General features: G+C 46.8%; 1 protein-coding gene across 15 annotated transcripts in view; it reads left to right on the forward strand.

Moving 5' to 3' along the window:
• UBR5 (ubiquitin protein ligase E3 component n-recognin 5) overlaps nucleotides 1–26,936 on the forward strand; it is a 2,036,132-nt gene that overhangs the window by 1,096,160 nt on the left and 913,036 nt on the right. For 8 of the 15 annotated variants that reach the window (XM_085605144.1, XM_085605145.1, XM_085605138.1 and 5 more), the window contains 2 exons: nucleotides 17,231–17,357; nucleotides 17,472–17,601. In XM_085605144.1, the coding sequence (XP_085461270.1) occupies nucleotides 17,231–17,357; nucleotides 17,472–17,601 (257 nt within the window). The remainder of the gene's footprint in view (nucleotides 1–17,230; nucleotides 17,358–17,471; nucleotides 17,602–26,936) is intronic. The other 7 variants (XM_085605147.1, XM_085605141.1, XM_085605143.1 and 4 more) reach the window with 1 other exon arrangement.

Consider the following 26,936-nt stretch of genomic DNA (forward strand, 5'->3'; position numbering starts at 1 on the left):
CCTGCCAAGTCCTCTAGAGGCTGGATTCCCAAGTCATATAGTATGGGAATGCGCGGAGTTGATTGCGGAAGCCCTATTGCTGCCCGGAGAAATTTATTCTGGGCAGTCATCAATTTGGACAGATTACTAAAGCCCCAAACTTCAGCACCATATAAAATGGTAGGAAGAATCTTGGAGCCATAAATCTTCATTAGGGGAGCTATTGGTTTTGTTAGAGAATGTTTATGCTCTTTCAACAAAGCTCCACCTAATTGGGCATGTTTAAGAGCGAGAAGATCCAGCTGGTTGGACCAGCTGCATGTCTCGCTAAAGGTGACCCCTAGATAAGTAAACACAGCCGTTTGATCCAACCTGACACCACCCAGACAAACCCGCGCATTAATGCGCCTAGGGCCTCGAAAAACCATGAACTTGGTCTTCCCAACATTTATTTCCAACTCATGTTCGCGACAAAAAACCCTCACAGCGAGACAGGGCTAACTGCAAGCCCTGTCTTGTCTTCGAAATCAGAAGAGTATCGTCTGTGAACATGAGTAGGGGAATCTTCATTCCCGCCAAGGAGGGTGCATCGGTTGGGTGGTTAGAAAAATAGTTTATAACCCTATTAATAAATAGTGAAAACAAAGTGGGGGCGAGCACACACCCTTGGCGAACTCCTTTGAACACTTTAAATCTGTCCGTCACCTCCCCTGGTTTGCCCCATCGAACACGGGCATACATATTATCATGAATAGTAACCAGAAAGGATACCAGTTCTTTGGGCATGACCATCTCCAAAAGTGCTTCCCATAGCTTGACCCTCGGCACAAGGTCAAACGCGGACCGTAGGTCCACGAAAGCCGCGTAAAGCTTACCACCCCCCAAGAAAACTTCCTTCCAATAAAGGAGTACTAACCTAAATGCTTGGTCCAGGATCCCAATATGTGAACGAAACCCCGCCTGAAGAGGGGACAACACATTAGAATCAGTCATCCAGGATTGTATATGACCCAGTACAAGACGGGCTATAATTTTTTGTACAGCGTCAATAAGACTAATTGGTCTATAATTGGCCGTGGCAGAGCGATCGCCTTTCTTATAGATCGGCAATATCTCTGCCCCGAGCCACGAGTCCGGGACAGCAGCACCACCTGCGAGGGCATTTGCTAGCACAGTCAAGTACGGGATCCATACATCTTGCTCCTGGATGAATAGATCAGCAGGGATACAATCTGGACCCGGGGCCTTACCACTCTTAATACATTTTAAAACAGACTTAACTTCACAGGGGGAGAATTCCAAAGGGTTTTCAACATCAAATGGACAAATATTATTAGCAGCCACCCTATCACCAACCTTAAACTGGTTCTCGAAATACGCTACCCACTGCTGTGGCTCAACGTGGTTAGTGGGCCGAATGTCCGAGGAGCAGTTGCCCCATTTGAGAAGATGCCAAAATTGGACCATATTACGGTCATGACAAGCCTGATATAGATCCCTCCAGCGGTCCTCATCCCAGTTTTGCTTGGCCTTAAGTTGGGCAGATTTATATGCAGTCCTACATTTTTGGATAGTGGTGGGAGAACTGGATTTAATGGCCTGTATCAGGGCACTTTGGGCCAGTCTACAGTCCTTGTTAAACCATGTGCAGGATCTCAACTCTTTGCCTTTACCGATGGAAGAAGGGGTTCTAACAAAGAATGATTTAAGTTCGGTAAAAAGCATGTTATGAATATCCCGTATATTATCCATAATCAAATCTTGAGACTTCAACTGGTTGAGAGTTGCAATGGTATGACTGACCAAATTTCTAATAGCCGCCCGGGAAGTCTCACAAGTGGCGATTTTCGGCCATCTCACCCTTCTTAAATCATTAGTGAGAATAACATCCATAGAGGTAAGGGCATCAAGAGTAGTAGGAGGATCAGTAAAACTATTATCGTTAATACAGAGGACAAGTGGGTTATGATAACTCTCAACTCTTACTACCACCATATCATCAATGAGCGACCATAACTCCAAATTGACTAAAATATAGTCAATTCGACTCCCAGTTCTGCCATTATCAAAGGTCATCCTCCCCAACCTATCCGATTTTGTTCGCCCATTAACTGCTCTCATACCCTGGTTTAGACATAAGCCTTTCATAAACAGGGCCGCTTGTGTCCACTTTCTTACAGGTTCCAGCTCCAGCTGGGGAACACCCCAGAGAGAATCTTCGTCCTCTGTGAAATCCCCGCTATCGACACCCAAGGGCTCAAAACAGACATTAAAGTCTCCAGCCACAATCTTATTGATGGATTTTGATTCAGACCCTAAATAGTTCTCCAAAAGGAGACAAGTGGGTGAACATTTACCTCCCGGGAGGAGCCTCACATAGATGTTTATTATAAGGAAATTAAGGCCATTAAGAGATTGAACCCTGATGATCAAAATATCTGGACTTTCGATTGGGACCTCTGCCACAGTGACACCCTCACATTGACGGACCCAAGTGGTTAAACCACCCATCAGTCTACCCCTATGGCCCTTAACAGCAGGTTTGAAAAAATTCAAAAAACCTGTACGAAAGTGGGGGACCATTGCCCAGGTCTCTTGAAATGTCCATATCTCGAAATCGTCAATAAAAGTGGCCCAATCAGGAATATCAAGCCTGGATCCCAACCCTGCAATGTTCCATGAACCCAATTCCAGTGGCGAATTTACAAGACCAGTTTCCACCACCTGTCCTGGAACAACCAGGAGGTCAGTCATTTTAGCAGAAAAAGGCTGTATAGAAGCAGATAGGTTAGACGTGCAAGGAGTAACACTAGGAGGTGGTAACATAATAATATCCGGGCTCTGATGACAAAAGAGACCCAAAGCCCCAGGATCTGTCAGTAGGGGACAAGCGGAGCTAGCCTTACGTCAATCATTATCCTCCAGTGTTGAGAGGATATCAAAGCGATTGGTGGTCACAATGGGCTGATTAGACCTTACTGGAAGACTCGAGAAAGCACGATTATCCCGCATAGATTGAATGCATCCTGGCTTATAAAAAAAGCCTAATGGGAGAATTGTAATCGAATTAAATGCTGGAGGTTGGTGGAGAGCGGCTTCCAATATATATTCGACCAAAGCCGGGGACCTAAAACTCAACACCACACAATCCCCAGGAAGGGACTTATAAGACTGACCAATCCAGTTGATGCGCCTAACCATGTTGAAATCATGAAACAGGGCCTTGCTATTCCCAATTTTAGAGCTCAAGTAATGCAGGGATTTATTCTTAAGGTTTGACCAATGTTCGTAAGTTCCTTCTAAGAGAGGTGGAACATTAGCCAAAACTATGGAATAAGGGGTGGCTTGGGGAGGGAGATGTAAATTGGGAAGGGTTGTAGGAGCCCCTGCTCCCACCCCCTTATTACCAGCCCTATTACTCAGGGGAGGGCGACTTTGCTCATCACGATAGTTATTACCCCTAGCAGTAACCACTTCCAAACCTGGATCATAACCCTTCTCTTCCCCTATAGGAGGAATAACTGGCACGACCCCCACAGACCTTGGTGGTCTAGCATTACGGACCTCATTGGTCACACCAACAGACGTCACCCCATTTGACAGTGGGGGAGGCCCTATTACTGAGATCTTATCACCAGCGAGTCTGGCTTCTAACATATCCAACCTACTGGCTACAAGATCCAGTTTGTGGAGGACGGGTTCTAAGAGGCAAGCTAGATGGTCTTTGAGACTAACCAGTAGGGAATCCAGAAGAGGTTGAATCAAATCCTGAGTCAGGGAAGTAATCTTACAGTCAGGACAATTCCCTTTAGCGGAAATCCCACTAGGCTCGGGATGAAGCGACACAACAGAAGGCTTACTAGTCCCTTGGCCTCTCCTGTTTTTACGAGAAACCTCTTTTTTTTGCCTTTATGAGCCAACCTCCCTCTTGTAGTAACCCTAGGAGGGCTCTGGATAATAACACAGGCCTGGGAGGTATCCAATGACCCCGAATCAGGGAAAATAGGCAATGGGGGGACAGTGGTGCCAACAACTGTACTGGGATGACCAGAAACGGGTGAGTCATTCTGTAACTGGGCACAAGGGAGTGAGGAAGAAACGGGATCTAAAGAGTCTGCGTTCCACAGCTAGGATCTCAAGATTCAGTGCTGACTCAGCTCGAATTAAATAATCATCTAATGTCCCCCCCACCTTATCAACTGCCCTCCTTTTGGTCATGTTAGAGAAGGACAAAAGAAAACCGCCCTGCACCGAAAACAGCCCACCTTTCCCAGTAGCAACACAATAACCTAAGGCAATGCGCAGCAACAAATACAATAAACAGAAGATAATAAGTTCATCAATGGGACAATTGCTGCGCCGCCCACCTTCTCTGATGCACAACGATCTGCCACTAGCAACAGCTTAGAGGGCAGGCCCTGCCCTGCCTCCTCCTGGCTCTGACGGGCTAGGACGGGCCCGCCCGGGCGCGTCCCGCGCAGCGTTTAGTTCTCAGCCCTTACACTGACATCAGGGGTTTGGAGTGGAGACAGGCTGGTGCAGGGCACATTCTGCCCACAGAGCCTTTTCTAACTCCTGTTGGGATTGCAACAGGCATTTTTCACGACCCCCGTGTTTCAGGTACTATAAGAAATTTGTAAATCTCGCAGAAAAGTTTCGTAATGAGGCAAGGAAACTGCTTATCCAGAGAAAATGTTTAAAGCAGCAGTCCGTGAGCAGGGAGGCTTAAACTTCAAAGCGAGATTGGTGGACTGCAGTTCAGTCAGGGAAGGACGACATCTTACAACCGGCATTCAGGGTAACTGCCCAGACACAAGGCCAGTCCTGAAGAGCAGTGACGAACTCAAAAGACAAAATAACACTGGAAAATATTTTATAATCGGCCCCAAAATGCAGTGAGCAGTGTACATACCAACCGAGGATGACACCCGGAATTGGGGGGATTGCACCACACGAGGATTTGGAACAAGCACGGCCGCGAGGGCTGTACTAGGCGAGACCTAAAATCCTCTAATACCCTTCTTCCCCTCCTCTAAGCCACCTCTGAACCCTAAAAACTCTTTGAATGTCCTTACTACCCTGAACCGAAATCAAACCCATAACCTTTGGGTCTCCTTTTTTTGAATGAAGGAATAAATATGTTATTCAAAGAAAAGTACTTGCCTGCAAGGTAAAATATCAAAAAAGGCCTACTTGGTCCTTACCTGCATGATAAAGGAACTTGTGGTGATGTCCTGCTGGGTAATAAAAGCACCTCTCACTGATTTTGTGAGACTTGAAATCCCTATAATTATACTGTATATCTGTGGTGATTTAAAAACATCATTATAATCACACTCTAACCAGTACTTAATTTGAGCCGGTGCTTTCCGGTGCTCGGCACCGGCACTGAATTGTCAGCCCCAGACTGCTTGGGCATATTAGATGCTCACAACAACAGTTAAGTACTAATTAAATATATTTAAAAAATGACTATTACCTGCCGCCCAAGCCATTCTTATAGCTTTGGGCGCCAGAAATAGTCCAAATTGCCACACATGTTGAAGTGTGATGGTTAATAGTTGAGTTGTTACCATCACTGGCAGTGCTGGCAGGGGCAATCTGTGGTGCAAGCTGCAGTAGACTCCTGCACTTAATTTTTTACAAATTAAGCACTGACTCTAACACACACTAACTTTGTAGTGACACAAACATGCCTATATTCATGCATTATCTCTGGACTTGCACATCATTATCTTCACAAACTAGCTGTCTGAGACTTGGAAATTATCATCACACTGTGTGGGGGGTTTGAACATCTATAGAAACACACACTATCTCTCAGGACTTCAATATCGCTACAACCACACACTATCTCAGTGGGCAACTGAACATCATCATATTCAAACACTGTCTCTGTGGGGACTTGTTCATTATATTCACACACTAACTTTGTGGGGGCTTGAACTTTGTGTTTAAACTATATTGCAGTGGGGAATTAAACTAAAAACATCTTTACACACATCTCCAAGCACTGTCTATGTGGGGACTTGAACATCCCTATAACCACACACTACCACTATGATGACTTCAACGTCATATTATTCGCACACGATCATTGTGGGGACTTGAATATGATGACGATCACATACCATCTCTGTGGTCACTTGAAGGTTCCTATATTCACACCCGGACATGAACATCCTTATCTTCTCACTTTATCTGTGTGGAGACTTGAACATTATCTTTATTTCTATTTCAGCAGGAACGTAAACAGTATAATCTTTGCACACTTTGTAGGGGATTAAACATCACAATAAGCATTCATCCACCTCTCTGGGAAATTGAACATCGCTATAATAATACAGTATCATTGTTGGGAATTGAACAACACTATTATAACACATTATCTTTGTGAGGTCTTGAACGTGATTACCTTCACACACCCTCTCTAGAGGGTTATGATATTCTCAAGAAAACAAAACATCTGTGTAGAGGCTGGAACATGCTTATAATCACATACCATCTCTGTTTGGATTTAAACATCCTTATCTTCACACTGTGTGGGACATGAACAGTAGATTTACTCACTATTTCAGTGGGCCTTGATAATGATTATCTAAATCCACTATCTTTGTGGGGACTTGATCATTCATATAATAACGCACTAAATTTGTAGACACTTTAACATATTTATTTCTCCACACTATCTTTATAGAGACATGAGCATTGTCTTTTCAAACTATTTCAGTGGGGGCATGAACATAATTCTCTTCACTTTCCATCTCTCTGGGGACATGAACATACCAATAACCACACACTCTCTCTGTGGGGGCTCAAACATCGCAATAATCACCGCTATCTTTGTAGGGACTCAAACATCCCTCTAATAACACACCATCTCTGTGGGGACTTGAACTTTTCTATAATTACTCAATCTCTGTTTGGACTTCAACACTATCATTTTCACACTCTGTGTGGGGACTCCATTTCAGTGGAGACTCTTGACACTAACATCTTCACACACTGTCTCTGTGGGGACTTGAACATCCCAGTAATCACATACTATCTTAGTGGGGACTTGTGCTATTCGAGAACATACTATCTGTTTGAGCATTATCACACACCATCCAAATGCAGCGTTGACATTTTGGCATCTTCACCCACAATTGCTATGCAGATATTAACATTACATGCATTCCTAGGGAGATGTGGTATAATAGCTACTTTGACACTAATGCAAGCAAATATTCAATTTCTGGGTTCCACTTGACCATATAGCTTGATTCCTTCAGTTAATTTCGTTATGCCTTGGTTTCCTTATCACCTATGATTTTGATCACTGAGTAAATGGTTAAATACAGTTTTATGTGCCGTTCTGTATTCATTATATACAATTTTTCCTCACAATATTAGCATAATCCATATTTTGGATACCTCTTGGCTATGTGTAGCAATTAATTTATGAATAGATTGTGATGTTTGCGCATTTTTTTCTTAAAATGTTTGTTATTAGTATCCTTTAAAAACATTGGCAATTGTTGGTCTCCACAAGGCAGGTATTCACACAGTCCCCACAAGGATGGTAACGTGTGTGTGTGTGCGTGTCTGTTTGTGTGCGTCTGTTTGTGTGCTTGTGTGAGTCCGTGTCTTGAAAGCAATCCTGAATCTCTATACATGACTTGAGCGGACATTTACAGCAGATTTTCAATTTAGATTTATTTTGTCCACCATAACACGTTTCAGCTGACTGAGCGGCCATGATTATATATATATATATATATATATATATATATATATATATATATATATTTTTTTTTATACCAAAGGACCACCGTTGAAAGATGCACTCCAAAGCAGCGTGTTTACGGCACCAGGCACTTCTTTTATTCAATCATTTTGATGAAGCCTTACGCGTTTCGGAGCATTCCCGCTCCTTGGTCACAGGCAGTTTGGCATGGAATAACAAATTAGTCAAAGGGGGCGCTGCCCAGCACATCGCTTTATCATGTCTTCCATTAGGCAGCAGGTGTGGCAATTTTCATAGCATGCTGGTACTTGTAGTGTAGTACATTTTCTATAGTAGATTACATGCCCCCTTAGATTACCTTAAAAGCCTTAGTAGGCTTTGGTAGTCCCATGCAAATATCGCTTTTATTCTCAGCCCTCCAGTGGGCTTACGTTTAAAAGAAACGCCGTATTTACGGTGGTATCCATTCGCCACTTTCACCAGCTGGAGACTACGCTCAGTTCTAGGTCTCCATGGTCCCCTTTGTTTTCAATCGGGTGGTGCAGTCTTTGCGGCTCGGTCTGCCGCATGTAATTTTTTATACCAAAGGACCACCGTTTAAAGACGCACTCCAAAGCAGCGTGTGTGTATATATATATATATATATATATATATATATATATATATATATATATATATATATATATATATATATATACACCCCCTTGTTGGCTTTACGATCAGATATTTTAACTTGAATGTATTGTGGACAATTATGCCAACTAGATATTCCTTTTTGAGTAATTTCCAGAGGTTTGGTTTGTGCATTCATTTTGACCCTTTAGGTCAAGTACGGTCGTACTGGCTTGCTACTGGCAAGGGTTCATTTTCATGTACGTTTTCTTTTTGATAGTACCGACCTATTAAGATACTTTTGGCAGTCAGCGTTAGCTTAATGCCAAGTCACCCACAGTGTTTGTTGAGGTTGCAATATCCTTTCAATGTTACTTATCTTACAGATTTTTCATTTCCATCGATTTGTGTGTATGCAAGGTATACATAAGTGTATTGTATTTGTGTTTCACATGCCTATATGTAGTTCAACCTTTTAGATGGTAAAAAAGATATGTATCTGTATTTTTTTTATTTTTAAAAAAGCTTTTTATTTATGAGAAATATCGTTAGCTATTGGTGTGTGATATAATAATTATAACAAGTTCATTTCTGCTTGATTTTCTTTCCACTCTACAAGCCTTGGGCATTATGTAAACCTTTGTGTGGTCATTTTGTCTAGAAGGGTCCTTTATTCCAGGGATGGAATAAGACTTGGTTATTCCGTACCTGCGTTGTAAGTCCGCTTTCTTGGTTCATGAATTGATCCTTCCGACCTTGCCATGAATGGATTTATTCATCTTGATGTTAATGGAAAGGGTCTTGAAAGTCCTTTTCTGATTTTGTAGGGACAGGTTTCCTTCAAGAATTTCTTTGCTGTTGTAGAGAATCGGGTTTACATGGCATTTGTTTGGCCTTTGGCCCTTCTGGATCTTGAGTTCACTTGCCCATTGGGCTAAAAGCTAATGTTGGGCTTTGGTCAAATGTCTTTGATAGGACATTATCCTACTTCCCTTAAGACTTGGTTTTTCCTGTGCCTGGGGAGCTGTTTCTTATTTACATTCTCTGTTGTCGTTGCCACAGTTTTTATAAAGAGCCCAAGTTCCTTTTCATTTAGTTCCTACACATATCTGGTAGATTGCTGATTGCAACTGGCTGGTTCTCGTTGAGAACTTTGTAGGATTCATTTGCAGACCCTTCTCTGGTGGGTATAGCGAGGGTATTTAATTCAAAAGTTAAGGAATCTGTAGCTAGATGTCTCTATCAGATGAACACGTTATGTACCTTTGGTAATGTATTATCTGGTAGAGGCAGTCTAGCCACAGATTCCTTAACGCCCTGCCCATCCTCCCCGCACTGTGAACGATCTGTAGTGTAAGGGTTATACCCCTTTTTCTCTACAGGTTTAATACACCAGTGATCGCTGTTTCACGATATTGTGTGATTCAACGGACCATTGGGTGTTACTCCTTTATCTTGAATTGGTATTGCTATACCTTTTCTTTATGATTGCTTTGTCATTCTGTGAACTCCCTTGATGTAGGAGTTATCCCCCTTTTCAGTACTGATTTTATACACCGCTGATCACTGTTTCATGCAGTGGTATGACTCTACGAACCATTTCGTTTTGTCTCATAGGTCTTGTCTTGGTATTACCACACCATAAATTTCCATTGGTGAGTGATCGGTAGAATGAGGCGTTTCCTTCGGAAAGATGGTTTATACACCAGTGCACAGGGTTTCTTGTAGTTTGTGCTTTATCGATTTATTTAAGGTTTTTTTCCTTAGTCTTTGTCTGGTATTATCATACCATTTATTATTACTTTCTAATTTTTGATCTTTTTTGGACACTGTTTCAACAGCCAGTTTCTATAGTGGCTCCGTGTTCTGGCGCGGAAGGTTTCACAGCAGATATCGCCGTCTGTGCACCGGAGCGGACTTCTATGGCTCCCCTGACCTCACCACCGGAGTCGATGTCATCACGGAACCATACGACGCAGTCTCCCGGCGTGCAAAGGTACTGCTGAAAACTTTCCGGATACAGTCTGACGCCTGGGTAGAATTAAAAAGTTAAGGTATCTGCAGCTAGACTTGATCTCTACCAGATAATACGATACCAAAGGTAAGTACCTTGTTCCTCACTCCCAGAACTGGTTGGTCTGCTCTGACATTACAAATCACTCTGTTACTGGCTACTCAAGACCTTAATATTTTCATAGGCGAAGGCTGTTTGGCTGACCGTAATGGATGGTCTGTTCCGTTGATCAAAACTCATTTTTTGTCTGATTAAATGAATTTTGTCTATTACTGGTAAAATTGATGTGCTCAGATTTTGTCCATTTCCTAATGCAACAATGATCTGAAAGAGTCATGTTAGTGATAGATTCCTTACCTTAGAATTACCCCCAGGCGTCACACTGGATCCGGAACGTTTTCGTCAGCAGTACCCCTGCGCATCAGAAGGTGGCGTCGTGCGGCTCCGCATCCGTCGTAGGTGTCATGATCGCCGGAATAACGTTGCAGCAGCTACTTAGACGCCGCCCTCGCGCTGACGTCCGTTCTTTCTTTTTCCGCACCAGCAAGCGCAGATCTGGACAGAGCGGTACCCACAGTAAAGTTTTGACTGAGTTTTTTGGGACTTTTGTCTGTTTTTTTTTTTTTTAGTCTATCGACTCCTGGTGCTGTAGGGATGCCCGGTTTCAAGTCTTGCGAAGTTTGTCCCCGCATGATGTCGGTGACAGACCCGCACCGCGAGTGTCTTTGCTGCCTGGGGCGCGACCACGACCCCACATCGTGCCCCAACTGCTGGGCCATGGCTCCGAAAACTTTGCAGGAGTGGTTCCAAAAGTTGCTTGAGGCCCGGGAGTCTGCTCCACGCCGCTTAAGGTCCCAGTCCCGTGGGAGGTCGAGGGACTGGTCGCGGAGCCACCACCATCGTTCAACTAAGTCTTCGCACTCGGGGTCAGGTAAAACGAAGCACGAGAAGTCAAAGAAGCGCCGTCGCTTTTCGCCTTCCCCTAGCCTGTCACGTGACATGGCTGAGGGAGATTACGCAGTTGGCGATGGCCTACCCGCATTTCACGGGTCCGTCTGCGACTCTGGCCCATCTGCATGACTTTCTGTCAGCCATGGCCTGCCTATTTGGCCCGACGGGCCCCGCCAGCGTGCCTTCGGGCCCCTTGGGCCCAACTGGGGGTTCTCGCCCTTCTTAGTCGATGGCTCCGACCCCGACGTAGTCGAAGGCTCCAGCCTCGGCACCGCGAGACCCCCGTGGATCCATGCATGGATCCCAGCCTCTGTCGGTTGACCTTGTACGACCTCCGTCTACGGTATCGCCGCCGGGCGGCTCCTGGGCCGATGTCGTCCCTAGCTTCCACCCTGAAATGGAGACGTGCCGGACCGGTGTCTATCGACGCAGATGGGAAATTTCTATCCCTTTCTCCATCCTCTGCCTTCTTTCCCGCCTGCCCAGCAGGTTCCAGAGGACGGGGAGGACTGGGAGGGGTCTGAAGACCCTCTCGCAGCCCAATGTGAGTTAGACCCGGACTGGGCAGAGGATTTGGAGGACGCTGGTGGTCTGGATTTCTCTCCAGAACCTGGCGCACTGTCTCCTTCTACCGTGGCTACGGAGGAGGGTGGTAATTATTCAGTGGTGTTGCGTAGGGTCTCCACCTCGAGCTCCCTACAGTGTCCGTCAGGACTAACCTCCTGACAGAAGTTCTTCAGCCTGCGACTTCCTCTGCGGAGCTGTTGCTGCCCTTTAATGACGCATTTTCAGACTTTCTTTTGGGCACCTGGTCCAGGCCCAACACAGGGGTTCCTGTGGATAGGAACGTGGCCTGACGCCATCGCCCGGCCCCGTGAGACCCCATTTTCCTCTCCCAACACCCTACCCCTGAGAGCTTGGTTGCCCAAGCCTCTGCGTCCCCAAGCACATTCCTTTCCGCACCTCCGGATAGGGAATCCAAGAAAATGGAGCAGTTTGGGCAGAAGATTTTCTTTTCTGCCAGTTCAGGGTTGCTGTCTGTGAACACCGCATGCCTCTTGGGCCATTATTCCCACTCTGTGTGGGATACGGTGGCGCAGGTGCTGCCTCAGTGTCCAGAGGTGACCCAGACGGTGCTCTCCCAAGCTTTTGTTGAAGGGAGAGATGCAGCCAAGTTCACGATTCGTTGTGGCCTTGACTTCGCCGACTCGCTGGGCAGAGTGATTTCCTACGCCTGGCTGAGGACAACTGGCTTTTCAGGGGATGTTCAGAACACTGTGATGGACATCCCTTTTGATGGCACTCGCCTTTTTGGCGACAAGGCAGTTAGTGCGTCAGAGCGCTTTAAGGACTCGTGGGCTACGGCCAAGTTCTTGTGCCTTTCGGCCACGCGCACTCGTTCGGCTTCTGCTTTTTGCTCCTTTCATGGCCACGGAAGGGGCACCCTAACACGTTCATTTCAGGGCCACAGGCCTGCGCAGTAACAGCCTCAGCGCAGCTGCGGATGTGGGACCCGCTGAGGTGGGTCACGGGGCCAGCGGGTGGGTCAGTCCACCATCACCCATGCCTCCAAACCTTCCTAGTCCGGTATTTCAGGCCCATCAATCGCCTGTGGGCGGCAGGATTCGCCATCACCCTCTCCCCCCCCTCCCTGCCATGCCACCTCAGTACCACCGCATGCCGGGGATCACTTGGCACTTCTCCAGCAGGAAGTTGCGGCCCTCTTGGCCAAGGGCGCCACCGAGCACGTTTCGACTCCAGAAGTGAGTCGTGGTTGTTACTCCCACTACTTCCTGGTTCCAAAGAAGGACAGGGGCCTGCGTTCTATCTTAGACTTTTGGATCGTCAAGCGCTGCCTCCGGAAGGAGAAGTTCAAGATGCTCACACTTTCTCAGGTCTTGTCTGCCCTAGACCTGCAAGACTGGATGGTAGCGTTAGACTTGCAGGACGCTTACTTTCATATCCCCGTCCTGCCGGCCCACCGGTATTACCTGCGGTTCACGGTGGGCCACGAGCACTTTGTTCACCGTGCTCCCTTTTGCCCCTACCAGCACCCCTCGGCTATTCACGAAAGTGATGGCGGTGGTCGCAGCTCATCTGCGCAGATTAGGGGTTTCAGTCTTCCCCCTATCTCGACGACTGGTTGCTGAAGGCGGGCTCTCCCCAGGCAGTAGTCTCCCACCTCTAGACTACGGCCGACATCCTGCATTTGCTGGGGTTCTCCATCAACGTGCCGAAGTCGCACCTGATTCCCTCTCAGAAGCTCCACTTCATCGGAGCGGTTCTGAACACGGCGCAGTTTTGGGTGTATCCTCCAGAACAGCAACATTTGGGCTATGATCTTTCAGCCCTTGTCCTGGGTTTCGGGCAGGATGACCTTGAGGCTGCTGGGCCTCATGGCTTCCTGCATCCTGCTGACCAGTCATGCCAGATGGCATATGCTGGCTCTGCAGTGGGACCTGAAGTTCCAGTGGGCGCAGCATCAGGGGAACCTGTCCAGATCTCGGAGGGCACTGCACAGCAATTGCAGTGGTGGCTCACAAACCATCATTGGGTCAGCGGCATATCACTCTCCCTTTCCCAACCGGAGCACACAGTGGTGACAGATGCGTCCCTCCAGGGATGGGGTAGCCACATGGGAGAGGCGGAGATCAAAGGCCTCTGGTCTCCGGCGGATTCCAGGCTCCATATCAACCTTCTGGAGCTCCAGGCGATCCTACTTGTCCTGAAGGCATTCCTTCCCTCTGTCAAGGGGAGGTTAGGGGAGGTTAGTGTAGGTGTTCACAGACAACACCACCGCCATGTGGTACTACAACAAGCAAGACTGGGTTGGGCCGTGGACCCTATGTCAGGAGGCTCTGCGTCTCTGGACATGGCTGGAACATCAAGGCATGTCCTTGTTGGTTCAACACTTGGCAGGTTCTTTGAACGCCAGGGCGGATGAACGCAGCCGCAGGTGCATTTTGGATCACGAATAGCATCTTCACTCGGAGGTGGCTCAAGGTCTCTTTCAACAGTAGGGAGAGCCTTGGTTAGATCAATTCACCACCAAAGAGAATGCGCTATTTCAGCAGTTCTGCGCGTTGGAATTTCCAAGGCGGCACTCTCTCGGCCACGCGTTTCCTCACGAGTGGAGTTGCGGTCTGTTGTACGCCTTTCCGCCTATACCACTTCTACCCAGAGTGCTGAAGATGATCAGGCGTGACCGGGCCCAAGTCATTCTTGTGGCCCTGAACTGGGCTCGAAGAGTTTGGTATCCCGAGCTACTCAGTATGAGTGTGGATCCCCCTATTCGACTGCCTCTTCGGAGGATCTTCTGTCGCAGCAGCAGGGGATGGTCCTCCACCTGAACCTGTCCAGCCTCTATCTCCTTGCTTGGAGATTGAGCGGCGACAGTTAATTCCATTTGACTTGCCTCCTGAAGTCTTTGATGTCATTCTGGCAGCCAGGCGTCCATCCACTAAATCGGTATACGCCTGCAGGTGGAACAAATTTGTGGCATGGTGCACAGCGAAGGTTGTGGATCCTCTTTCTGCCCCTCTTTCAGAACTCCTATTGTTCCTTCTTTTTTTGGCCCGGCAGGGCTCTGTCTGAGCACTATTAAGGGCTACCTTTCTGCAATTTCGGCCTTTCTTAGGCTCCCTGATCAGCCCTCTCTTTTCAAATCCCCTGTTGTAAATAGATTTCTCAAAAGCATTACTCACCTTTTCCCTCCTATTCCTTTTGTGATGTCGCAATGGCACTGGAATCTGGTACTTATGTATTTGATTTGCGCTCTCTTTGAGCCACTTCACAACTGTTCTCTACGTTTACTGACTTCTTTCCTGGTTGCCATCACCTCCGCTAGGCGCGTGAGTGAGCTCCAGGCTCTTTTCTGTAAACCTCACTTTGTCTGTTCATCCGGACAAGGTTGTGCTCCACATTCGTCCTTCCTTTTTGCCAAAGGTTGTTACTGCCTTCCATATCGGGCAAATTATCACCTTGCCCCCTTTTCTTCCGCCTCCACATCCTTCCAGAGAGGAAGAGAGGCTCCACTGTTTGGACCCAAAACGTGCACTCTCATTTGTCCTGAATCGCACACAACAATTCCGGGTGGATGTCAAGCGCTTTGTTGGTTACCTAGGCGCCAAGAAAGGCCGGACTGTACACAAGAGGACTATCTCCCGCTGGGTCGTCTTGTGTATAAAAGCCTGTTATTCTCTTGCTAAAAGGAGCCTCTGGTCGGGCTGTGCGCCCATTCTACCAGGGCAACAGCAGCTACTACTGCATTAGGAGTGGTGTTCAACTGCAAGACATCTGTCAGGCAGCCACGTGGGCCTCGCTGCACACTTTTATTAAGCCTTATTGCCTTGACTGCCAAGTCCGGAGAGACTGCTTCTTTGGCCATTCTGTTGTCCTTGACTTTCTGGTGGGATCTTGGTTCGCAGACCCACCACCGGGGTTGGTATTGCTGGGGTATCTAGTCTAAGGTAAGGAATCTATCACTAACATGTCTCTTTCAGATGCACAAGTTACTTACCTTTGGTAACGATATATCTGTAAGAGACATTAGTTAGTGATAGATTCCTTACCGCCCCACCCATCCTCCCCGTTCTGCAAATTGATTTCTAGGGTTAAGGTCATCCATTTCAGGGCCCTAGTTTCAATGCAGCAGTTGTCAGTATCTTGCATGGCTCTGCGTTCCTGGCGCGGAAATTGTGTACAGAACTGACAGCGAGCAAGGGCGGCGTCTAAGTAGCTGCTGCGACGTTGTCCTGGCGATCATGACGCCTACGACGGACGCGGAGCCGCACAACTCCACCTTTTGACGCACAGGGGTACTGCTGACGAAAACTTTCCATGTCCAGTCTGACACCTGGGGGTAATCCTAAGGTAGGGAATCTATCATTAACTAATGTCTCTTACAGATAAATTGTTACTGAAGGTAAGTAACTTGTGCGACAGTGCCTTTTGGTCTCCAGATGATGTGAACTATATAAATGGTTAAACATATACATAAGCAGATGCATATATGCCATACCCACCATATGGAATTTTAAAGCTGATCTGCAAACAACTGAAGCTTTAAAATGAAATCAGTAATAGAATCCTTGGTTAAGAACTGGAAGCAGAAACTAAGCTGGTGAATGAAGCAAAGCCGGTGATGTAATGAAGAGTGAATGAAAATAAAAACTGGACAGCAGGCCTAAAATAGGTGCTCTCAAACTTACACGTGAAATGAGGTGGACAAAGATTGAAAGTATACATAATAGCAGGTGCCATTTAGGCATTAAAATAAGAGTATGTGAAAATATCAGTACTAAAAAAGTATTTGGGATGTAAGTAAAAATCTATGCAGCTAATTAAAAGTTACTTATTACAGTAGTGTTCTTACAAATGAATACAGATGTTCCTTCAAATTCCTCACCTAGAGTTCTTTACTAATCCCTGGCTAGGACCATATTATTTTCAAACTACAGTAAAGCACTAATGCAAGATGGTGCTGTTGCAGAATCAAACTCTGGTCCATGAGGCATCAACCATAAGTGACCATACAACTCCATAAAGGTAACACTCTACACCAGGGAAATCCGTTCAGCCAGGACTGGAAAAAAAGTGGCTCAAAATAAACATTTAAAAAACTAACAAATATTACTGGACAGCATATAAACTTATCAGAGGGGGTGGCTGTACAGTTGGAAAGAACCCATGGGACAATCCATATCCATGAAAAAGAACAGGTTTCATATTCTAATATTAACAACGTAGCTGTTAGGTCACATCTACTCTTTCCTTGTATTGTACTGTTATACTTGTATAGCGTATATCCCATTTTTGTTTTAAAAATTAATAACCCTCTTTTGAATTGTGACTGTGTTAGAGGCTGTTATAAAACTCATAAAAAACACATTAAATATACTTTTCAATTGTTTTCTAAACTATGCATAAATGTTACTTCTTCTTAGATTCTGACATGCCGGACCATGACTTGGAGCCACCAAGGTTTGCACAACTTGCTTTGGAGCGGGTTTTACAAGACTGGAATGCTCTGAAATCTATGATTATGTTCGGTTCACAAGAGAATAAAGACCCGTGAGTGTTTGTGTTTGTTCACTTCTGATATTAATTGTGAAAAAAAATCTAATATGAACATTTATTTAGTGTTTTAATTCAAATTGCACCCTTCTTACTATGTGTTTGTTTAAGTCTTAGTGCCAGCAGTAGAATAGGCCATCTTCTACCTGAGGAACAAATCTACCTTAATCAACAGAGTGGTACTATTCGGTTGGATTGTTTCACACATTGCCTTATTGTCAAGTGTACTGCAGATATTTTGGTAAGTTTTTATTTATTTTCACGGTCTTACATTTAAAATTTTCCAGGTTATGATAACCATAAGCAAAACATGTGACCCAAGCTCAAAAGAGCATTTTTGTTAAGGACAAGAAAGTTTGTAAAACTTCCTTCATCTTGGTTTGAGAAGATGATGTTCGAGGCATATGAGCTGCAGATTACACACTTTTGCATAGATCGCCATCTGGTGTTGGGCCCGGATGTTTGCAGCTTGTTTTTCCTCTTGGAAAGTCTTTGAAAGTCACGAGGTCGGTGACTCCTCCTTTGGTTGGTATTGCGCATGGGCTTCGGCTCCATCCTCAGATTGTTTTTTTCCGCCATCGGGCTCGGATGTAATACTTCCCGCTCCGGTTCCGAACTTTTCCAGTTCAAACATCGACGCAAAATCCTCGTTCAACGAGATTCTTCGATACAAATCTTCTTAATCACCTTCTCTTCGACACTTCTTCGATTCCAGTCGACGGCGGCCTTCGGGCCTATCCCGGCTCCGGTCTCGGCTGATGGAAAGAACTCCATTCAAGAAGTGCCCTCGATGTGGGTCCTAATTCCCCCACACTGATCTTCATGAGGTGTGCAACCTCTGCCTCTCCCCTGAACACGAGGCTCGAGACTGTCCCGCCTGCAAGTCTTTTAGATCGAAAAAGACTATTCGAGATCGAAGGGCCAGACGCAACATGGCGCACTCCTCGACCTCCGCTCCAGTCAACATCTTCGGGGACGATGTCGAAGCTCCGGGACAGCAGCACACTGAAGAAGAAGACGACCTCGTCAGTGCTTCCGAGGCCGACGACTCAGATGTGGAGGACATCACCCCGGCGCAGAGGGTCGTGAGAACAATACCCCCTCCCACACCCGCGCCGACACCCAAAAAGGCTTCGGTCACGCCTTCGCCTCCGAGCCTAGGCAAGACCAAGTACACTGCTTCTAACACCCCACCTTCGGGCCCGGTAAAGAAGCCTAATAAGCCTTCTGGCAGCTCGGGCTCGAGCCAGCCTACCAGCGGTGCCGAAAAGCTCCCGCACCGAAGAAAAAATCGGCCTCCACCTCCACACCGAGCCCTGCACCAAAGCCCTCGGTGTCGAAACCCGGCCTCTTGGTGCCGACCAAACATCATAAGGCCCTCTTCACCGACACTCCCGTGCCGAAGCCTCTCTCTGCACCGAACAAAAAATCGGAGGTTCCAAAAAAGCACGGCACAGACCAGCCTAAAGAGCCGTCGGCCCCGAAAACCTCGGCGCCGACCGAACAACCAGTGTCGCAAGAACTATTCACACCGGATCCTTTGCAAAAGACACGTACCAAGGATCCAAAAACTGGACATTTGGCACTGTCTTCAAAAAAGAGGCTTTTGGACAAACCAGCTCCACCTCCACCTCCAAAGAGGAAGGACTGTGCTACCTCCCCGTTCAGAGTGCCTTCCCCACCTCCTCCACCCTCTCCACCTCTGCCCCCTCCAGCCCTACCTCATCACTCTCCAACCCCTTCTCCAGACCATGATGATCAAGGGGACCCATACTACGATCCAGCAGATGTGCCACAAGACCCCACCCCTACTGGATCCCCAGACCCATGGGATGATTATAATAATCCAGACATCCCAGATGTCCCACAGGATGACCTTTAACCATCCAGGCCATCACCACCAGAAGACTCGTTAGGTTTTCACCACCTACTCCAGAGGGCGGCACATTATCACGGGGTAGAGCTACATACTGACCCAGTAGAGGAAGATTTCCTCCTAGACACCTTCGATCATGCACATAGGTCTACTGCTATTCTGCCTATGCTAAAAGGGGTAATCAAACATGCGCCAGAGGTTTTTAAAGACCCAGTCAGGGCTAGGGTCCTAAAGCCGCCCCCACAGATCCTGCTTACATTAAAGGACCTGCACCGCTGGATTCCTTAGTGGTATCCACATCTAGGAAGAGATCAAATTCCCAGGCGTCAGGCGAAACACCACCACCTGACAAAGAGTCCAAGCTCCTAGACGCGTCAGGGAAGCGCACTGCGTCACAAGCTACCAATATATGGCGTATCGCCAACACTCAAGCGCTATTAGCCACATACGACAGAGCGCATTATGATGAGCTAGAAACCATCATGCACCATCTCCCTGAAAAATACAAAAATAGGGCTAATTAATTGATTTAAGAGGGTAAAACCATAACTAATACCTCTATACGCTGTGCCCTAGACGCGGCTGACACAGCCTCCAGGGCCATAAACACCAGTATCCTCCTCCGTTGCCACGCCTGGCTACGAGTTTCAGGCTTTAAACCTGAGGTACAAGCCTCTATATTAAACCACCCATTTGATCAACAACATTTATTTGGTCCAAAGGTTGATGAGGCCCTCGAAGATGAAAAAAGACACTGATACGGCGAAATCTATGGGAGCACTACAGTCACACACTCCTAGACGCTCCTTTCGCCGCTCTTCCTTTCGGGGCACGGGCAGAGGCTACTCCTCAGATAGCGCATCCACGTCCTACAAATCCCCTCCTCAGTCCACCTTCACAAGGGGTTATCAAAGAGGCGGCTATAGAGGCAAGAATAATAAAGGCAGAGGCAAAACAAATACCGCCCGCTCTGCCACACCGCCTACCCAATGACTTCCCCCCTGCTCCCTCCAGACCATCCCACTCAGGTCGGGGGCAGACAACAAAATTCCTTCACGTCTGGGAGACCATCACCTCAGACAGATGGGTGACCCAAATTATTCATTCAGGGTACTGCCTAGAATTGACATCTACCCCCCAAACATTCCACCCAGGCAACACCCAATGTCACAAGAGCATGCCACGTTACTTAAACAGGAGGTAATCTCCCTCCTGCAAAAACAAGCCATAGAGCAAGTCCCCATCAATCAGCAAAATTTAGGGGTCTACTCCCTGTACTTTCTGATACCAAAAAGAGACGAGACTCTACGACCTATTCTAGATCTCAGGCCCCTAAACACTTACATACATTCAGACCATTTTCACATGGTAACCCTTCAACAGGTTCTTCCACTCCTCTCCCAGAACGGTTTTCTCACCACACTGGACTTGAAAGACGCATACTTTCACATTCCAGTACACCATGCTCACAGAAAGTACCTCAGATTTGTAGTGGACGGGCAACACTACCAGTTCAAAGTGCTCCCGTTCGGGGTCACAACAGCACCAAGGGTGTTCACCAAGTGCCTTGCAGTAGTGGCGGCACACCTCCGAAGACAGCACATTTACGTCTTCCCATTTTTGGACGACTGGCTAATAAAAGCCACGTCCTACAACCAATGTGTGCACCACACCGCCGCTACAATCCAACTACTTCACCAGCTAGGTTTCACGGTGAACCACCAAAAGTCCCACCTGATACCATCACACACACAGCAATACCTCGGTGCCACCATAGACACCTCAAAACCCATAGCCTATCCCAATCCTGCCAGGATTGCAAGCATCCAGGCTCTGCGTCAAAAATTCATACTTCAACACTCTCGCCCAGCAAGAGTGTTTATGCAACTGATAGGAATGATGGCCTCTTGCATTTTCATAGCGCCTCACGCAAGACTCCAGATGCGTCCACTCCAGGAGTGCTTAGCACGCCAGTGGAACCAGGCCCAGGGGCAACTGACAGATCTGGTGTTGGTGGACGGTCGCACCCATCGCTCTCTGCAGTGGTGGAACACCACAAACCTTTCCAAAGGGCGACCGTTCCTGGACCCGGTTCCACAAATAATCCTAACAACGGACGCATCGCTCTCCGGCTGGGGAGCTCATCTGTTACATCTCACAGTGCAGGGCACATGGACGCCGCAACAAAAGTTACTCCACATCAACCATCTGGAGTTATTGGCAATCTTTCTAGCCCTAAAATCCTTTCAGACGCAGATTTCAGGCAAGGCAGTCCTCATTCGCACAGACAACATGACTGCCATGTACTACATTCAAAAACAGGGGGGCACACACTCTCCACAGCTCTCTCAACTAGCACAGAGCATATGGAGATGGGCAATTCCGCAAAAAATCTTTCTCCAGGCCCAACACGACCCAGGAGTCCAAAACACCATGGCAGATCTGCTCAGCAGACAAACGCAACAGATCCACGAATGGGAACTTCACCCACAGGTTCTTCACCCGTTCTTTCAGAAGTGGGGGCATCCTCAGATAGACCTCTTCGCCACCCACAAAAACAAAAAATGCCCAAGCTTCGCCGCCAGATACCCACACCCATTGTCCAAAGGCAATGCGATATGGATGAACTGGTCAGGCAAATTTGCGTACGCTTTTCCACCTCTCCCACTAATTTCATTAGAGGGGCGAAAGTTACAACAGCACTCCCTCACGCTCATCCTGGTAGCTCCAACATGGGCCAGACATCCGTGGTACACGACACTGCTGGAACTCTCGGTAGTGCCACACCAAAAGTTACACCTCTCACCATGCCTCCTAACCCAGAACCATGGAGAGATCAGGCACCCGGACCCAGCTCAGCTCAACCTTGCGATCTGGCTCCTGAGGTCCTAGAATTCGGATACCTTAACCTTCCCCCTGATTGCATGAACATTATCAGAGAAGCTAGACGCCCTACTACTAGGGCATGCTACGCTGCAAAGTGGAAAAGATTTGTTGTTTACTGCCATAACAACACAATCAACCCTCTAGATGTATCCATACAGCACATTATATGTTACTTGCTCCATCTACAAAGTTGTAACCTAGCATATACATCCATTCGGTTACACCTCGCAGCAATTGCTGCTTATCTACAGAACAGACAACACCTCTCACTTTTCAGGGTGCCTGCCATCAAAGCCTTCATGGAAGGCCTCAAAAGAGTAATTCCACCCAGAGTACCACCCTCACCTGTCTGGAACTTAAATATAGTTCTCACAAGGCTAATGGGACCGCCATTCGAACCATTGCATAAATGTGAGCTGCAATTTCTCACATGGAAAACAGCTTTTCTGGTGGCCATCACTTCCCTTAGAAGGGTCAGTGAAATACAAGCACTCACAGGAACCTTTTCTCCAAATGCATCAGAACAAGGTTGTACTCCGCACCAACCCAAAATTCCTACCCAAAGTCATTTCCCCCTTCCATCTGAACCAATCGGTAGAATTACCGTTTTTTTTCTCACAACCTCAAACTGTTGCGGAAAGGGCTCTACACACACTGGATGTTAAAAGGGCCTTACTTTACTATATCCAAAGAACACAACCTTTCAGAAAGACCAAACAGCTATTTGTCTCTTTGTCTCCACCACATAAAGGCAACACTATTTCTAAATCAGGGATAGCTAGGTGGATTGTAAAATGCATACAGATTTGCTACCACAAAGTAAAACGAACACTATCTGTTCCCCCTAAAGCCCACTCTACAAGGAAGATAGGGGAGTCTATGGCTTTTCTAGGGAACATACCATTAGATGACATCTGCAAAGCAGCGACATGGTCAACACCGCACACTTTCACAAAACATTACTGTGTAGATGTGCAAACCAAGCAACAAGCTAGTGTGGGCCAGGCTGTACTAAAAACACTGTTCCAAACCACTGCAACGGATACCGGTGGTCACCGCTAGGGTTGGGTACTGCTATAGTCTATGCAAAAGTGTGTAATCTGCAGCTCATATACCTCGAACGGAATATGCTACTTACCAGTATGCATCTGTTCTTGCATGTAGAGCTGCAGATCTACACACGCCCACCCGCCTCCCCGGCTACCTGTATCCGTTCCAGTCTATCTTATTTAGATACAACACACATGGGTTTCTTTACTGTTATTACTATGCTCCATCTTTCCCTGCTGGCGAAAAACAATTTGAGGATGGAGCCGAAGCCCATGCGCAATATAAACCAAAGGAGGAGTCACCGACCTCGTGACTTCCAAAGACTCCAAGAGGAAAAACAAACTGCAAACATCCGGGCCCAACACCAGATGGCGATCTATGCAAAAGTGTGTAGATCTGCAGCTCTACATGCCAAGAACAGATGCATACTGGTAAGTAGCATATTCCTTTTACAAGATTCATATTTATTGTACAGCGATTTTGTCACTTTGGTTTATTTTATTAAAAACACTTTTTCAGCATAGAGAAAAGTTAAAGCTTTGTTTTACCATGTGATGCTGTTAAACACATGCTGTGCAGGCTCCTGCCATCTAGTGTTAAGCTCAAAACGTTATACGTTTTTTGGTTTGTCTTGGATAGTTGCTTTCGATTTTGAGTTGACTCATAACACCTCTCCTCAAACCCACAATGCATCTGGACACACACTACTATTTATTATTTTTTTCCTCCATCTGGTTCAAACGTGTTTTAAGAGATACTTAATAGCCAGAGAGCCAAACACTGACTACTGTATATCTGTATCTAGATGATAGGCTCGTAAAATGGACAACTGCAAACTCAGTGTCTTGCTCACATGCAACAGGCTCTCCTCCGTTGATTGGTTTGCTCCATCAAGGTCACATATAATTCCCCTGGTGTCTCCAGAAGATACAAACGTTCTTAGGGGCCACTCAGCTTGGTGACAGGCAAAGCCTATCCCAACCAAGAGCAAGTGATGATATTTAATTTGTCACTTCCCCTCTTCCAGATGTTGTATCCATTGATAGTGAGATCAATAATTAAGCCGTTAGGAGTGGTGGCATATTGCATTGCAATGGCTTTAAATGTGCAGTTGCACATGCACCTATTGCAGGAATGTCTTGCAAGGCATTGATTACCAGGGACTGGGGGGGGGGGGTGGGGGGGGGTGGAGAGGATCTAGTATTGATGTAACCTAGTGTTCATCAGTATTGGGACTGGATTGTCCCAGGAATAGTAAAAGGGTGTGACTTGACTGCATGTGAAACTGGTATCCTGATTATTTATTTTTTTTACTCCTCTGTTTAGCTTATCGGGCGTGTTGTGCTGAAGTCTAGGACTGTCAGTAGTGATTCCAAGATACAGAACTTGTTCAGTTACCTGAAGGGGGTACCAGGTATAGCCTCTATATTCATGTAGGACTATTGCCAATATCTTGGGTTGTTCACTTAAAGCATGCCATTTTCTGTGGATTATATAACACTGAAAATACTTTTTTCCTCCTTCAGAAGTTGAGTAGTGCCTATAGGTTCCATTCGTATAAAGTTCCAGACACCTTCAGAGTAGTTTACAGCATTGAGTTTATTTTTAACTAAGCCCAGGGTAAATGTAAATGTAAAATTGATACTTGTATAGCGCACTACTCACCCGCAAGGGTCTCAAGGCGCTTGTACGAATACCGCTGTGGAACCCATCCTGGCTTTCCCTGTGAGGCGTCCACTCCTGGGCACCGCCAAGGTGGAGGCCAGGCATCCTTAGCGTTGTGGGGGCCGTTGTGGAGATTAAGCAAGCTATTGCCCAGAGTTGCAGAGTGGGACTCCATGATTGGAATAGGCACCGAGGCGAGAATTATCGGGTCTGTGGAATTTTTGAGCCCAAGACCTGCCGAGGCGGGGAATTGAACCCTGGTCCCGGGCTAGACCTCTGCATCAGGGTCTGCCGCTCTAATCATTGAGCCACACTTCTCCACATTTTCCTTTCAAAGTTAAGGAAAGGCTATGTTTCTTTTACATTATCATCGGGCTGCAGATAGCAGGGCCTGATAATGATCAGTACTCAGTCGTATTTATGACCCAGGCTGGGGCTCAGAGGTGAAGAACCGAAGCATTGAGGTATTTAACTCTTAAAAGTTCTTGTCAACTTAATATTGGAGTATTTCTGATGTGCACTACCTTCAAGCTGTTTCAAAGTTGCTCCATGTGGCTTCTCATGCTGAAGACCGTCTTTATTGTTGCTATAACGTTGGAGTATCGTGAGTGAGGTTCAAGCTATTGGCCATTCCACCGTACTCCAAGCTGCTTTTGTAGACTCTGGCATCTTTCTTGCCTAAAGTTACAGCGCCATTCCACGTCGGTTAGGACATCACCTTGCAGGTGTTATATGCTCTGCATCACCACTCTGAGGAGGAGTAGACTCCATCATTTGGACCCCAACAAGGCGCTGAACTTTTACATAGATTGTACTAAAGAAAACGAGGAAGATAATCCGCTCTTCATGGGCTTCTTTGGGGTGAAAATATCCAATGCTCTGCAGAAGAGCTGTCTGCCCATGGATCGTGCTTTGCAATCTGATAGACATTCTAACTGCAGATTCCTTACTTTTGAATTTCAGTCGTCAGACTAGATTCAGAAGATTTTTCTTCAATCAATATCCTGGTGCACCGGCAGGTGGCATTGGTTGTCTCTGCATGACGTCTGCGACGTATACACCATTGTGACATCTGCTTCACCTATATAGGCACCACCTCGGCACGCCAACGTCCGTTCTTTTCTTTCCATGCCAGCCTGCAAAGATCCTTGAAGAGAGCTACCCTCTGTCACTTTTTAACTGACTTTTTCCGACGTTTTGTTGAACATTTGTTTGGTGTGTAGGTTTTCCGAACCGTGCAGCGCCTGCCACGTGCTATGTTAGTGGCAGATCCACATTTGGTTTATCTTTAGTGCCTAGAGCATGACCATAACGCAATTGGGCTCCGACTGCTGGACCATGGCTCTGGAAGCTTTAGGGAGCAGTCCCTGAAGCTGCTTTTAGTCCGGCGCTCTGCCCCATGTCGTTCTACCCAGGGGTCTCGTTCATGGTCTCCATTGAGAGGAAGGTCAGTAAACTGCTCTGGGAGCCCCAAGTCTTCATCCTCCCACTCGAAGTCCTTGAGTCAGTCCGGTAAAAATCACAAGAAATCGAAGCTTGCTTTGATTTCTCCCTGTCCGTTGGCTGACGCGGAGGAATAGTCTTTGCACTCTAGGCCTTGTTATGCTGAACCTATGCGTTGGTTGACTCCTCACATTTTCCGGCCTTTTCGGGAGCCGGATCTATTCCCACCCAGCTCAAAGAATTTTATGATGCCATGTTGTGAGAAAGTGCCCTCTTCCTGCATGGTTGCCCCCACTTTTTGATGTTCTTTGACTGAGTGTGCCCTGGGCTCCTGCTAATCAGGTACCCAGGGCCTATGTTCTTTCCCTAAAACTGCATTTAAGCCTAAACCCAATTGGCATCTCTGGCCACTGGTCAGCCCCTGGTAAATGAAACCACAGGTACCTCGGGCACTGTGACCAGAGAAGGCCTCTAAGGGCTGCAGCACTTATTGTGCCACCCTTAGAGGTCACGTACCCTGACACACACACACTGCCATTGCAGGCTTGCGTGTCTTGGTGCACAACAAAGTGAAGAGTCGACATGGCACACATCCCTGTGTGCTATGCCTACAACTCACGGCCCTGGCGTACATCAGTCACCCCTCTAGCTGGGTG

The sequence above is a fragment of the Triturus cristatus genome, chromosome 5_1 (genome assembly GCF_964204655.1).
Source record: "Triturus cristatus chromosome 5_1, aTriCri1.1, whole genome shotgun sequence".
NCBI classification, from domain to species: Eukaryota; Metazoa; Chordata; class Amphibia; order Caudata; family Salamandridae; genus Triturus; species Triturus cristatus.